Raw genomic sequence first — 14,681 nt, 5'->3', positions numbered from 1 at the left:
TTTTCTTTTTAAACCCAAAATGACAGATTTCAAATACACTACTGGATTTAAAAAAAAAATGGAAAATTAGAAATTGGGTAAACTTAAATTAGGTAAGACTTTTCAACACGAGTCTATCATTCATGTCCGTGAAGAATTTAGAGATGGTCCTTTTAACATACTTGGTTACAGTAGATAAGATACATGAGTGAAAAGCCTTGCTGGAATAACAAGCAGGTTTTAATTGCTGTGAGAAATCCAGAGAGCACTCATCACCGATGCATGAGGATGAAATACAGACAAATTCTCAACAAGAAATTGGTCCAGAGCTCTCAGAACCTCAGACTTGGCCGGATGTTCATCTTCCCACAGGACAAGTATCCTAAGCAAGCCAAGACAACGCAAAAGTGTTTTAGGGATTACTGTGAATACTGAGTGGCCAGGCCAGAGCCTAGATCTGAGAAACTGTCTGTCCACGGGCAGGCAACCTGACACAGCTTGAAAGGATATACTGAGAAAAATGGCAGAAAATCCCCAGATGATTAAAGCCTTGTTGAATCATATCCGAAAAGACCTGAGGCTCTAATCAGAGCTGAGTTACAGGTCAGAACACTTACACAATCTACTTATTTCATCCTGGTTTCAGAGGTTTTGAACACTTTTTTTAGCTGGTCCGGCTGGGTGATTGAAGTTTAAGAGTAATTCAGTGACTGATCTTTCTTAGGCACAACTCTCTTTTTAAAACAGATGACTGACAAAAAACGATTGAAAAAATGTTAACTTGATAGCAGACGTGTTCACGTGTTCCTAAGGTCCAAGTCCAATCCAAGTCTTTGAGGTCTAAATCCAAGACAAGTCTATCTATATTTAGCAATAGCCAATTAGAATATAATAATATTTTGTATTCATATTAGTACATTGTTATCATACTAATACAGTAATATATTATACTGTAATACAACTGCAATATAGAATAAATGTTAATAAAATATATATATATATTTATATATTATAATACATATATAATAGCAGAATAGCAATGAAACAATGCTCTGTGTTTGTTAAAAATCAGTTTAGAAGAAGAATAAAATAGTGGCCAGAATAGAGCTTTGAGGAACACCACACTTCAGATAAAACTTGAATCAGCTTTAAAAAAAAAAAGTTAATAAAAATTATATTTTATAATACATATATAATACAATTTTAGCCAATTTTACAATAGGCAAACTATAATTTCTTGTCTTCATTTCTTCACTTGCTGATTCTTTTATTTACTTGCAGCTTCAGTGAAAACAGGTCTACAATGCGCCTCAAATCTGGTGAAATACTCTAATAATCCATCTACATGCATTTTGGAAATCACGCAAATGTGAAAATAATACGTAACAGTCTGTGTTGTGTGCAGCTGAAGACCTTCGAGGAGCAGTAAGGGCACTAAACCGTATCCCGCTTTTGATTTTAATTTGTTTGACAGATGCTTTGCCAAAGCAATAGCTTCAAAGACATTTTATCATATTATGAGAAGTGTGACAACATCTTCTGTTCATTACTGCGACAGCTGCCAGAAAAGGTGATTAATGGGAAACAACGGATTGCATTTCAACTTAAATGACACAAAGATTATCACGAGGTACGCTATACTTATACTATAGTCTCGCAGATTTCCAACAGGTGATGAACATGGGTCAAGCGTCATGTTATTTGCTGCTGAAGAACATATTGATAGGGAACGAGGAATGAAAAAAAGACGTTTGATGCGGTTAGAAAGAGAACATAATCGGCAGGAACTTGTGTCTTTGATGAGTCTATATGGGTCTGTATGGTCAAAGACGTCATAAATACGTTTTTTGAAAAATAAATTGTAAAAATTTGATTGAAATAAGATTATATTGTCATTCTGTGTTACACAATAATAACTTTGGAAAAAAATTCAAACAGCATGCTTATTCTGACTACATATTAAAATGAATAAGAAAGAATAAGGAAGAATATTACAATTGTTTTTGTGTTTCAATGAGTAAAAAAAATCTTACCGGCAAAACCAAGGACAGCGTCAAATAAAAAAACATTTAAAACTACAGCTAATTAGTATTTGGGGTGAAAATAATTCATCTTTTAATGCTTCATGAATAGATTGTTCGATACACTTTGGCTCAGACAATTAGCAAATCAGCTGTTTATTTATTTATTTCATTTTTTCAGGAAAAACTATTTAAAGCAGTATTAAACTTATTTATGATTCAGCCCATCCATCTCTACCTAAAAGTGTTGCTACTTTCAGACACCAGCATCTTTGTCTTTATGTCTTATCCTGACAAAAAGGAAATGAAAGTAGAAAATACACGTCTGTACGGTGGTAAAAGGCCGCTTCTTATCTTAAATCTGGACCAATCAAGAGGGCTGGGAGCCTGACAATGTTCTAGACTCGTGCCCTCAAAAAGAGCCATGTTCATTCACCACCGCTGCCTCCAGATTAGCAGCGCCAGAGTCTCATCTGCAAACCGTGGGTGTCTGTAAACGGAGAAGGAAGTTGATGTGTCCCAGGGCATTCACGACTCGAGCCAAATCACACAGACCGATGCACACAGACAACAGCATCAGGTCACTCCCAGAATAGCTCTACTCCCAAAAAAGAAGCGTGTATCTACACCAACACTTACATCTAACATCTTTTTAAAGCGAGTCCCATGATGCAATCGGGTGGCTGCAAATTGCCGACTGCCTCCACAAGCCAATGGCCGCTCTCTCTCTCTCCCCCGTTATTTTTGTCATAGTCTGTTTCTCAGTCGATTCATTATCTCGCTTAAGATGCACGCCGGCAAATGCGATCACACTTGCTCTTTTTCACCACAGCTGTGATTCAGCCACAGGCCAATGCATTGATCTCCATGAAGAGAAGCATTAGATAAACCACGAATTAATTACGTCTCGCGTTTAACCGCTAAAGAGACGTCTGAGTCTGCTGAGACAGGGCTCGGTTCTCACACCGGAGATGGGTGCACCATTTATAAATGTACCTCACGACGTGTGAACAAATACAACAACGGTAGTATTTCATAAACGTAGATGGGTTTTCTCATTGGGAGAAATTCTGGAACCGAGGTACTAACCACTAAGATGCTTGTTAAAAAAACGTGGACATCACCAGACTAGATCTGTAAGCTATATGATCAGATGAGCATAGTTTATTGTAAAAGACAAACCTAATAAAAATATGTGACCCTGCAGCACTAAAGCAGTCATAAGTAGCACAACAATACATTGTATTAGTCAAGAATTATTAAAAATAATCATTAAGTAGAGATCATGTGAATTTCCTAGCATAAATGTATCGAAACCTTTTTGTGATTAGTAATATGCATGGCTAAGAACTTAATTTGGACAGCTTTAAAGGTGATTTTCTCAGTATTTCTTGCTCCATCAAAGACTTTCCTATCCTAACAAACCAGACATCGATGGAAAGACTATTTATTCAGCGTTTGATTTATTTACATAACGCACAAATCTTCATTTAAAAAAATGGCCCTTACGACCGGACTTCAGTGACTTCGAATCAGAGAATATGGACCCTTCTGTTCAGTTAATCAGAGTTTTTGCAAACATATTTGCAACAAATGTTAGAAATTTAAGAAGAACGTGAGTATTTAGGGCTGAATCTGTACCTGACACAGTCCGGACAACCTCTGTGGTGTTTCTCAGGCCAACGAAGGAGAACTGATAAAGACGCCAAGAGCGGATGTCTCCGACCTCCACCGAGCTGCGCTTCCACTTGTACACGATCTCCTCTTTGGGGTAACCATCTGCAGAAACAAAGGAATGGAGTTGGTCCAAAAAAACAACAAACAGCTGCAGAGTAATAAAAAACCTTGCTATGGATAAAATATCCAAGTGCATAAATGCATATGTAAATGTCATTCAGCTAAGACTACTATCACAAAAAAAAGAAGCTTTCTTTTTATAGACCCTTTTAGGGCCGACGTCACAGTTACCTCACATCTCTAGCTGGAGGCAAAACAAAGACAAACTGGAGGCGGCCATTTCAAAACAGCGACACAGCGAGCTTAAAATATCTTCTTGTTGTGATGTTGGAGCTGAATCTACGTAGGGGAGGCTTCAATTTCAATGTTTAACTCATACCTGGTGCCACTGCCAGAAAAAAATACAACAACGTGATAAAATGACATAAAACCAACGGACCGGACACAGGTTAAATAAAGTATTGTCTTTTGTTGTTAGGGGCTACAGATTTTTTATCCATGTCACGTATGAAATAATGTCTGTGCATGTGTGTGCATGTTGAGTTCATCTTAACTATAAACGTCGGAGGTCACTCAACCGGAAGCCATCCATTGAGTGAGCGTATGGGACAGTGAGTGACGGACATAAACAGGTCAAATCTGAATTTCTCCAGTTACTGTAAAAAAACCCAAGCTAACAGACTTCATAGCCAGCGTTATTAAAGCGCTCAGGGGAATCTTTCTGCCTCCACATAAGCTCTGTCCACAGAAAAACACCTCGCAATGTTTACTAAGAAAAAAAGAGTCCATAATCTACATCGAAATCTACATTGATACGAAAGATAAATGAGGAAAAATACATTTATTTAAAGCCTGCCACCAATACACAATTAGATGGTTTTTCCATTGATTGCATAAGCTTTGCAAATTGAGATTGTGAAATATTTGATGAATTGTGAAAAATTGTGAATTATGCCAAAAAGATGAGGAGTATCAGTGAAATGCGACATCCGGAGGAAACTCTGAAGTAGATTCATGCCTGCGTTCATTCTGAGATTCTTATAGTCTTTAGTTCAAGAATATTTTCAGCTGAAACCACGTTCCTTGGTGATTTATTCTCAACGGCTATTACAAAACAAGCAGGCGACACAAGATTGCTTCTGTTGATATAGTGAGGTCTTCTGAAGTAAACCGATCATTACTTACAACACGCCTGTAGTCCAGAAAACTGGTTCTTTCCCACGAGCTGACTCTTTCAGCTAACTAGTTCAAATACCTGGTTTGTTTACATAATCATGCAATGATGAAACATAAGCAAATATATATTTTTAAGCACCCAATAATGATGTGAAAAGTCTCACTTTCCACTGTTAGAGGAACTCATTCATCAGATGCACCAGTATTTTGGATTCTATTCCAGTCTGAGTGACTGTTCTCTCTTATGCGTTCAGAAGTGTGTTACTGGAAGCTTGGAACTTTAGCTTTTTATGTATTTTGCTGTACTGCTGCTTCAAACTTGGACAAAACCAGGGAGCACGGCCTTCACCCGCTTCGGGTTGCTCTGTTATTGATTGTATTCTGTCACCGCTGAGTTTCACATGACAACAATTCAACTGTGCAACAACACCCTCAGAGCTTTTCACCAAGACGCCCCCATGGTGTGTTCTGGACCCCTCGCACTGAGTCAGGCTCTACGTCTCCCATTTAGTGACAGGATAAATTGAAGAACCGTGTCAGGCGTCTGAAGCACATCTGCCTGTTTTAACGATGCCCTCGGAGCACAGGAGTCTCTCGGCTCATGCCAGAAAATGCATTCCCTGTCGGAGAAAGGAGCTTTTGCTTAAAAAGGGAATGGATCTCCAAACATTCAAAGCTGTCATGTGGGCTTCAGGGGGCTTTCAGACGGGGAGAAAAGCTGCAGTCCAAACCCGAGTGTGATTGTTCCGGCACGCTCAGGATTACTCTGATTCCGTCTGAGTACTCGATTAAAAAAAACCTTGTGTCGATTAAATGGAAAAATACTGGACGTAGTGCATTGAAACACATTATTAGACCCTTTTCCTTTTCCTTTTTAAAATTCAGTATAAAGCATAATGCTATAGTAAATAAAAAAAAAACAACACTATAATGCAATTAAATAAATATATTCAAATGCAGGTTTAATAAGGGGGCAAATGTATTAATCTGAAAGTTGAAAAATGGTAGTTGCAAAGTACGCTTTCGACTGATGTGTGCTTCGTTATGATAAGACAGTATTTGGCTGAGATATAACTAGCTATAAGAGAAGAGAAATTCACCTTTAAAGTTGTCCAAATGAAGTGATGTAGAAGTCACAGCACACAGGGGGTTAAAGGTAAAACTGGATGTGAGCTTCTCGCATGAAATTATATGAAGAAATGTTTTATTTCGGGACTGCCTCTTGAACAAAAGTCTTATAGTTTGTGGACCCCGTCAGTGTAGTAAGCATGCTGCTTGGACAACATGATGACAAAAAACTAGTTGATTGCAGATCATCTCCACAGCATGGAGCCTTTCCATATCTCTATGATATAGAAGCCTGGAGAATGGTCCTCTATCACCTGTCACGATTACTTCTGGTCTTTTAGCACAGACCAAAAAGAAAACTTTGAATGCAAAGGGACCCTCGGAGGCTCTATATTCTTAAGTGACAGCTATTAATTTAATTGCGCAGAGAACACAGTCCTGAACAAGTTCACCGCAAAGCTGGTCGGCTGCCAGGTTTTTCTGTGGATGCAGGCCCATCTATACTAAAGGTTCTGGTCTCAAACTTAATTCCTGGAGGAACGCAGCTCTGCAGTTTCAATCCAACCCTAATCAAACACCCTGACCCGGCTAATGAAGGTCTTTAGGATCACTAGAAACTCTGCAGTTCCTCCAGGAGCTGAGTTTCAGACCACTGGTGTGTTGCTGAACATGCACCAATTTGTGGTCTTTCTTTTGGGAGGCCTTAACTTCTTCATAGTTTAATGATTAGGACTGAGACTTTCTGTGCTGATTGTGCTCTTTCTTGAAAGTTAACCGTTGCCTTGAACAGGGTGTTCATTTAAGCTGTAGAGTCAGCTTTAGAGAGAATTATCGCACTTAAGAGAGTTTTGTTGTCTGCCTTGACATTTTGGCTTCGGTGACAGAGGTGTTTGGATGAATGCTGGTTTGGCTGACAGATGCAACACCTGGGTTATCTTCACCTCTTACCATTCAAGCTTACTCTTCCAGGCTGTATCTTAGGGTGCATCTTCTGTATGGTGGCAGGTTGGGTGCTCTTTTATCAGATTGTATTATCTGGATGTTGACGTGACTCATGGTTCAAGACCTCAGAGTCTGCCTAATCCTCCCTGTATCAACAAACCATTTACAAAAAGTAACGTGACACGCAGGCCAAGTATGGTAGTGAACACACACCTGGAGCATTGGCCAGACTTTTTGTGTTGCTCCAGCACCCTGGGAGCAATTTGGGGTTACGTGTCTTTTTTAAGGACAAAGATGTGGGCATTGAAGGCAATCGAGAGCGTTGTTCATTCACTTTTTCCGAGAACCAAGAATCAAAGTCACAACTTTCGGCTCAGCGCTAGAGTCATATATTTCGTCTATATTTATAAAGACAATGAGGTGAATACTTTAAAACAATCAATGCAATTTTAAAATCAATTCTATGGAAGCAATGTCTTGGTGCTAGTCAGTAACCCTCCAACAATAACTGGCACAAGCTTGAAATGAGCTAAACATGGCTGACAGACTTCATTATAAAGACTACAGTAATGCTGTAAATTGGCATGATTGCATACGCACTTTAGACAGTATTTTTTGCTTTGGAAACTTTCCCTTAATACACAACAGTGGTGAATTTTGATCTATTTTTGGATTTGCCAATACACAAAACTTAAATGAGTGGATGTATCATAAGCTAACTCATGTGTGTGATGCTCATTATGCTCGTCCAAGTACATGAAATCACTTTATGATCTGTTTTCTAATCACATATTTGTGACATTTAAAGACCAGGTAGTCATCTAACTATTGTCATATGTGTAATATTTAACATTTTTAATTACACAAAGAGCACACTTTGTATCCTTTCTATTTACAATACATCATACAATATATGTCCGACCATACCCAACATCAGGCCTTTCTCTCCAAAACCCTGGCCATTTATTGTAATCTCCTGTTGAAGGTCTGCACAATAAACCAAGCTGATGTTACTGCAGCCAGAAGACAGATATAGTTTCATTGGGAATTATTTGATGCTTCAATCACCTTTGTACACATAGCACACTTCGTATACATACAAAACTCTCATTTTAGAATCCAAAAAACAAGAAAGTAAAATTACCCCAAGAAGCGAAACTCTCATGTTGTTTAACTAAAGCTCTTTGCAGTGATTAAGGATATAAGGTGGCTAGTTCAAGCACATAGATTAAATGAACGCAACATCAAACCTAATTTTGAAAACTTGCTGGCATCATGATTACCGTTTAAAGACTGATGATGATTAATTGCGTGGGATTTGATGGCAACCCATATTTGAGGAGAGCAACTCGTAAAGATTTGGTGGAGTGAAAAATCAGTCTGGGATAAAAACAGATTCAGCTTTTAGTGAAATGTTGTGAGCCTTCAAAAGAACATTTAAGGCTTGAAGCAGAGGATTCAAGAATGAAACAAAGGTCTGGAAACAAAAGTACTGATAAAGCATTGTTACAGCAGTATTAAAACATGTACTAGATAATACTGTATACTTCAAACAATAGACTTTAAACTGCTGATCACCCAATGTCAAATAACACTAAAGCACCTAGTAAAGTACAAAACTACAATGCTTCCTGTTGTATTAAATAATAAAGAGGATATGCATGCAAGATGCAGATGGAAAAGCAGTCTTAGAGTCATTCAACCTTTGCAGGTCTTTGTGCATGCTAAGAGCTAATACATGACGAAATGCATCTTGGATAAACTACGTTTGGAGTTGATCCTAAAAAAGATGTGTTTTGGATTTTGGGGGAATATGAACTTCTCTGGGTAAACAAGACTTAGTTATGTGATCTACGCTATGCTCTATAAAAAAAAGATTTGATGCAACAATACAACTTTACTCTTTTCAAAGTAACTTTTGTTATTCTATCTTCATGTAACTATTAACTAGCTTTTTGTAAATATGAAAAAAATGTGATATGGATGGCTATAACACACCAAAAACTGTTACTGCGGGAGAAAACCGAACCTCAGTTGAGTGCATTCTCTTCTTCTGACCTTATTTGGAGCGTGTTAGTATCATTAAAATTAAAATTAGTTTATATTTCCGAACGCCATTTATAAATGAAAGTTTATGAGAATTAACAAATGTATAATATAATAAAAGGGATAATGCACGCGGTTGAAGCCGAGAAACTTGGCATCGGGTGGCTGTTTCTGCAAAGTGCATTAAAATCATTTATGCACGGCTAGCCAAGCATTATCCCACTTATACCTTGGTCATTTTCCAGCGCTGACAAGATAAAGTTTTAATGATATTCGTACCATAATATTTGACCGGAAAGGGTAAAAACGATGGTTATTTTGGTCAGTTATGGCTCATTAGCTCTAGCATTCTGCACCACGTCAAAAGTGATAAAATAGTGCGGTTAGATCAAATTTATTTGAATGAATGATTTAAAGAGTGATGAGTGTGGGTTTGTGCATCAACTAAAGCATTGATACAGAACAGTGATTAAACTGACTCCATTCAGCCAATCAGAATCGAGTACTCAGACAGTCCATGGTATAGTATAATATAATATACTTGCATCTTTTTTTTTTTGCATCTGTCCTGTGCACATGCTTTTATTTTTTTTGCGTGGTAGCATAAGAAGTGCAGAGTCACACACGCATGTAGCTTAGAGCAAGCTGTGCTGACCACCACCCAGTGCATCAGGCATAGCTCTCTCTCTCTCTCTCTTTCTCTTTCTCCACCATCACTCTGACCTTCCTGATGCTTCAGGGTGATTGTGAAGCAAGACCAATGCCCATTATAAAAGTGGAACCTGCCAGGCAGTACTAAATACCAGTGAGAGTAATAGCCGCGGGGTGAGGGCGTGCACAGGGATGCGCTGTACTGACCCCAAGTGACCACCATGATTCAGTGGCCAAAACCTCACTTCAGGCATCTGCTAATTTGGTGGATGAACTGGCTGGAGTTTTTGTAATTATTAGGGAAAGTGTGTGGGAAGGGTGAGACAAAAAATGTGATAAAATGTGAGTTAAAAACAAGTTTGAACAGGTCCAAGTAACCAGTATTAAAGACCTCACGTGACCCGAGGCATTAAAGGCAGAGATTACCCAAAAATAAAAAATTAGCCTACTTACCTTCAAAGCATCTTAAGTGTATGTGACACATCCGACTGGAGTTATATTTAAAATGGTCCTGGCAGTTCTGCCCTCTATCATAACAGTAGGCAGTTTAACCGTGTAAAACCACAGGCTGTAAAAAAGATGGACGACGTGCCTTCATTCACCTCCTTTACAGAAAAGAGAAGCCGCCATTGTCTCAATAGGGAGCAGCCATATTGCGCTGAGCGAAGCACAGTCGACTGACGTAGAGACAAAATATTTCGTTTGTCTGGTGTCCCATTAGATTACATAAACTTTAACTGAGTCCAGCCACCAGGGGGCGATCGAAACACGGTGGTTCTAGTTCAAACTAGTGCGAAAAACTAGACGCCTGTGTAAAAAAAGTTAAACAAAGTGCGTGCAAACTTAACAAAACATCCATCACATGGCTCCAGGGGGTGAATAAAGACCTCCTGTAGCAAATCCATGCATGTCTGTGAGATAAACATCTGTATTTCAAACTTCCGCTCACCGTAGCATGTGAAAGCAAAAACCAAGGATTTATAAACCAAAATGCCGGAGGAATTCAATATCAGCCAAGAAGAGACTGGTTTTCTTTTGCTAAAGTAAGAAACATTGTTTTCTTCGCTCCTCCATTTCCCAGAAACTCTCACGACGCATTCGCCTTACGACTACTAATACAAAAGACAGCACGACCTAGTTGTTACTACCACAGAGTCTTCAGAAGTGTCATTGGTGGCAGCTCACCACGATCTTATGACAGGATTTTACTGGCCAGGGATTTGGAGTAACGTTCACAGATGGTGTGCAACTTCCCGTGAACACAAAAAAGCCCATTACCTCAAAAGCACCGCTGCGTCCTCTCCCCCTTGACTGAGGTCCCTTTCAAGTGAATTTGTATGGACTTTATCAAGCCACTGGAGCGCTCAGCACACGAGCATCAGTCTGCGAGACAATGCGTGCCGATGCCCAGAAGCAGAAGTGATCTGTTCCACTGCAGCAAAAAGTGTAGCAAAACTAACCGCCCCCTGAATCTTAAAATCAACAACTGCAATGAAATGCTTCCGGTCAAGGTTTTTCACTGTGCCTCTTGGCTCATGATCCTGCTTCATAAGCCAGACGCTGCTGACAGAACGGATCGGGAGTCTTCCGTGTCGTCTTTGGGTCTTTTGTGATTTTCTGGATGAGTTCCTGCAATGCTCTCGGATGAACTTTTGGAAGGTCAGCCACTTCTGGAAAGGTTTCTACTGCTAGTTCTATCTGGAGATAATACTGTGGTTCTCTGGAGTCCAAGAGCCTTTGAAACAGCTTTGTAACCCTTCCCGGACTGATTCGTCACCTTCGTCCTCATCATTTCTGAGATTTGTTGTAACTGGCATAGAATATTATGGGAAAGACTGTTTAGAAAACCTCATACTGTTGAAAAAGGTTGGTTTAATTGAAGAGGGCTGGCAGTAGCTAGGCCCGGGTCTGTCTAGATCAGCTGGACTTCATTATAAATGCTGTTTGTTGTGTGTTTTTGTTCAACAGTCCAAAAAAAGTCTATTAGTGCCGATGTCCTGCATCATCCACTGGAAAGTGTTTATAACGTCTCAAATATGGATATTTTTCTAACAAAAATGGAGGCCTTTGTGTGAGGCATATTTCATTATGGATGGATGCGCTTTATTTGACTTCTTTTGTACAATTGAACAGAAAAACCCTCCCACTGCCGTTAAAAAGCCTGGAAGAGCGAAGACAATGTTTAATATAACTCTGATTGGATTCGTCTGAAAGAAGAGCGTTGTATACACCTAGGATGTCTTGAGGGTGAGTAATTCATAAGATCCCTTTAAAGGCAATGAAAATGAATGTAGCAAAGCAGTTAAGCACAGTTAAGTCACTAAATAAAAAAAAACTGTGTTGAGAGAAGTATGTCATATTAGCAGCAGCATTTCATTTAGAATTTAGAACTTGATAACTTTATTAAATTTCTCTATATTTCCGCTGAAAGGCACAGGTAGCTAAATATGACATTTATTATAATGACGATTGTTTCATAAGTTCATTTAAAAGCTCTCATTTATACTGTAACGGTATCATTGATATTGGCCTTTAGTTATAAAAAAGATGCCATTAAACAAATATACCGTCTTTACGTTATGTGCATATTGATTTGAAGATTGATTGTGAAATTACTGCAATATAAAAGTATATTTAAAAACCTTAATTTCAGGGGCATTAATCGTGATTAACTTCATTTACTAATTATTAATCTCATCCAAAATAAACGTTTTTGTTTACATGATATATTTAATTATTTATACAAATTCTATCATATAAAATCTATTATTCATATATATATATATATTTTTCTTTCATGTATACATGCGTGTATACATTACATATACAGTGCATAATAAATATATGCACACACACATATATATATATATATATATATGTGTATATGATGAATGAAGTTGTTGTGGGTTGAGTAAGATCACAAGCTTCTTTCCTCTGATAATCAACTCTCATAAAAGAACACATTTCCTATGTAGGAAAAGCACTCTGTTTTTTCATTTCTTGTGAGACTACAGATGATGCTATCCCATTAGACTGTCCACGGCGCATCTACTGCTTCATTATTACCATCATAAACCATTTCCCCTACGTCCTCTCCAAAGCCTGAGAACGGGAAGAATTCCAAGGCGGTGGGTTTTTTTTTTCCTCCCCGGCACAGCTTGCTCGTGTGAGCATGTGAAGACACGTCTCTCCACGTCAGGCCACATTGTCACTTCCCTCATTATCTGTCCTTCAAATTTCAGGACTAAAATAGAACGTGAAATGTCTGTATTAGCATCTCAGAAATGGCTTCTATGCTCTCAGGTGCATCTGAGTGTGGAAGCAGACGTGAGGTGTAGAGAATGGTGGAGATGTGAATGGATCTGCATGTAGGGCGTAGGGCCAGACTTACAGCTTGAGAACTCCAGGGGACATGAATGCTCATCCATTGGAAAGTTATTCAGTTTAAGCTGGCACTCTGCATCGATGGTCAACCTACAGACAGAAATGTCCTTAATTAAATTTCTTTTTAAAAGCCATTTCATTAGCAAACCCCGCATTTATACAGACGGCTAAAAGACGAAAAAGGGTTCGCTTTATATGGTTGTTGTTTTGCCAAAAAATACAAAGTTTTCTGTTTAATTTAATTGCATTTTTGATTTTGTCTTTCTGAGAAGAAAATAAATGCAGTAAGACATCTTTACAATAAAACTCTACTTATGACACATTAAAAGATGAATTTCTTTTATCCCAAAGAATAATTAGCTATAATTCTGCGTTGCTAGGTTTTTCCCATTTGTCATAATTTTATGTGAGAATTTTTTTACCCACAATTAAATTGAACACGGTCCCTTATTTCTTTATACATTTTAATACGTACCAGTCAAAATAAGCATGCGGTTTAAATTTTGACATTGTGTCATTTCAACCAAATCGTTTTATTCTCTAAATACATATTTGAAACCTTAAAAGTAGACACTGTACGTACATTTCATGTGCTTTCTAGGAAATAAAACCACTTCTGTCAATTTATTATAATGTGCACATCTAAACGTCTTTGACCCATATGCAATATTGAAACGACGTGCATGCTAATTATTATAATCAGCAAAAGCTACCCAGATAGCAAGGTGACGTACAAACCATCATTTAGTTGGAGACTGACATTTCAGTGTCTAAAGCATGTTGGATCAGCTCTGAAACACTGGTGAAAGAGCACACACTTAAACAGCTTCATTTATAGGGGATCTTTACTAAACATAATCACATCTGGCTTCAAACAACGATGCATCTGCTCATTATTTCTCTGCTTCTTTGTATTTAATACACAAAAATATTAAGGTGTTTAAATAAATCCGTGAAACCAGATTAGGGAACACATACGTGATCACCAAAGCAGCCATGTGTTTTTGAAAATAAGAATCTGAATAAACAACCTTTCCATTAATGTCTGGTTTGTTAGGAAAGGACGATTCTGGGCTGAATCTCAGGGTGCAAATAAATCTAAATAGTGGGAAAACATCTTTACATAATATTCTAATGATTATTGATATCTAAAAATGCATCTATTATTTTGATAATACTTGCTTACAGTGACTAATAGTTCTCGTCTCTACCGGAAACGCAGAATTAATGGAGGCTTAAAGAGTGCAGAACTGATACTGCAAGTGACATTTACTCTTTCTTGCTATCTGAGTGATTTAACTGCATAAAACGGTTCATTAAAGTGCTTTTTTATGTACCTTAAAGTGTGAACCAGAACAGATATCCTTTCTTTTTCTCCTTTAAAATAAACCCCAAATCCATATCCGCAGCATGCGATTCGTATTATAGTTTGGTGATGATCCAGTGAGCGTCCGCCTATTTATGCTTACAGTGACTAATAGTTCTCGACCGGAAACTTAGAGTTGATACTGAGCCGACTTTACGGAAAAAAGCGTGTACGCCGGATTCAGACCTTTTCCCACCATGTTGCTGTTGAGACGCAGGACCTTCATGGTGCTGTTGAACTTCAGCCGTCTGTCGTACCACGTCTGGGCGAAGAAGATGTCGATGGTGTACTCCTGACAACCAGAAAGAGCT

General features: G+C 38.3%; 1 protein-coding gene across 1 annotated transcript in view; it reads right to left on the bottom strand.

Annotated features, from left to right (window-relative positions):
* gabrg2 (gamma-aminobutyric acid type A receptor subunit gamma2) overlaps positions 1 to 14,681 on the bottom strand; it is a 43,860-nt gene that overhangs the window by 18,953 nt on the left and 10,226 nt on the right. The window contains exons 4-7 of the mRNA XM_043221251.1: positions 14,523 to 14,662; positions 14,342 to 14,368; positions 13,012 to 13,094; positions 3,642 to 3,779 (exon numbers count right to left, since the gene is read on the bottom strand). Of these exons, the coding sequence (XP_043077186.1) occupies positions 3,642 to 3,779; positions 13,012 to 13,094; positions 14,342 to 14,368; positions 14,523 to 14,662 (388 nt within the window). The remainder of the gene's footprint in view (positions 1 to 3,641; positions 3,780 to 13,011; positions 13,095 to 14,341; positions 14,369 to 14,522; positions 14,663 to 14,681) is intronic.

Source organism: Puntigrus tetrazona, chromosome 21, assembly GCF_018831695.1.
Source record: "Puntigrus tetrazona isolate hp1 chromosome 21, ASM1883169v1, whole genome shotgun sequence".
Classification (NCBI taxonomy): Eukaryota; Metazoa; Chordata; class Actinopteri; order Cypriniformes; family Cyprinidae; genus Puntigrus; species Puntigrus tetrazona.
The sequence above is the reverse complement of the archived record's forward strand: the minus strand, read 5'-3'. Positions and strand labels throughout refer to the sequence as shown.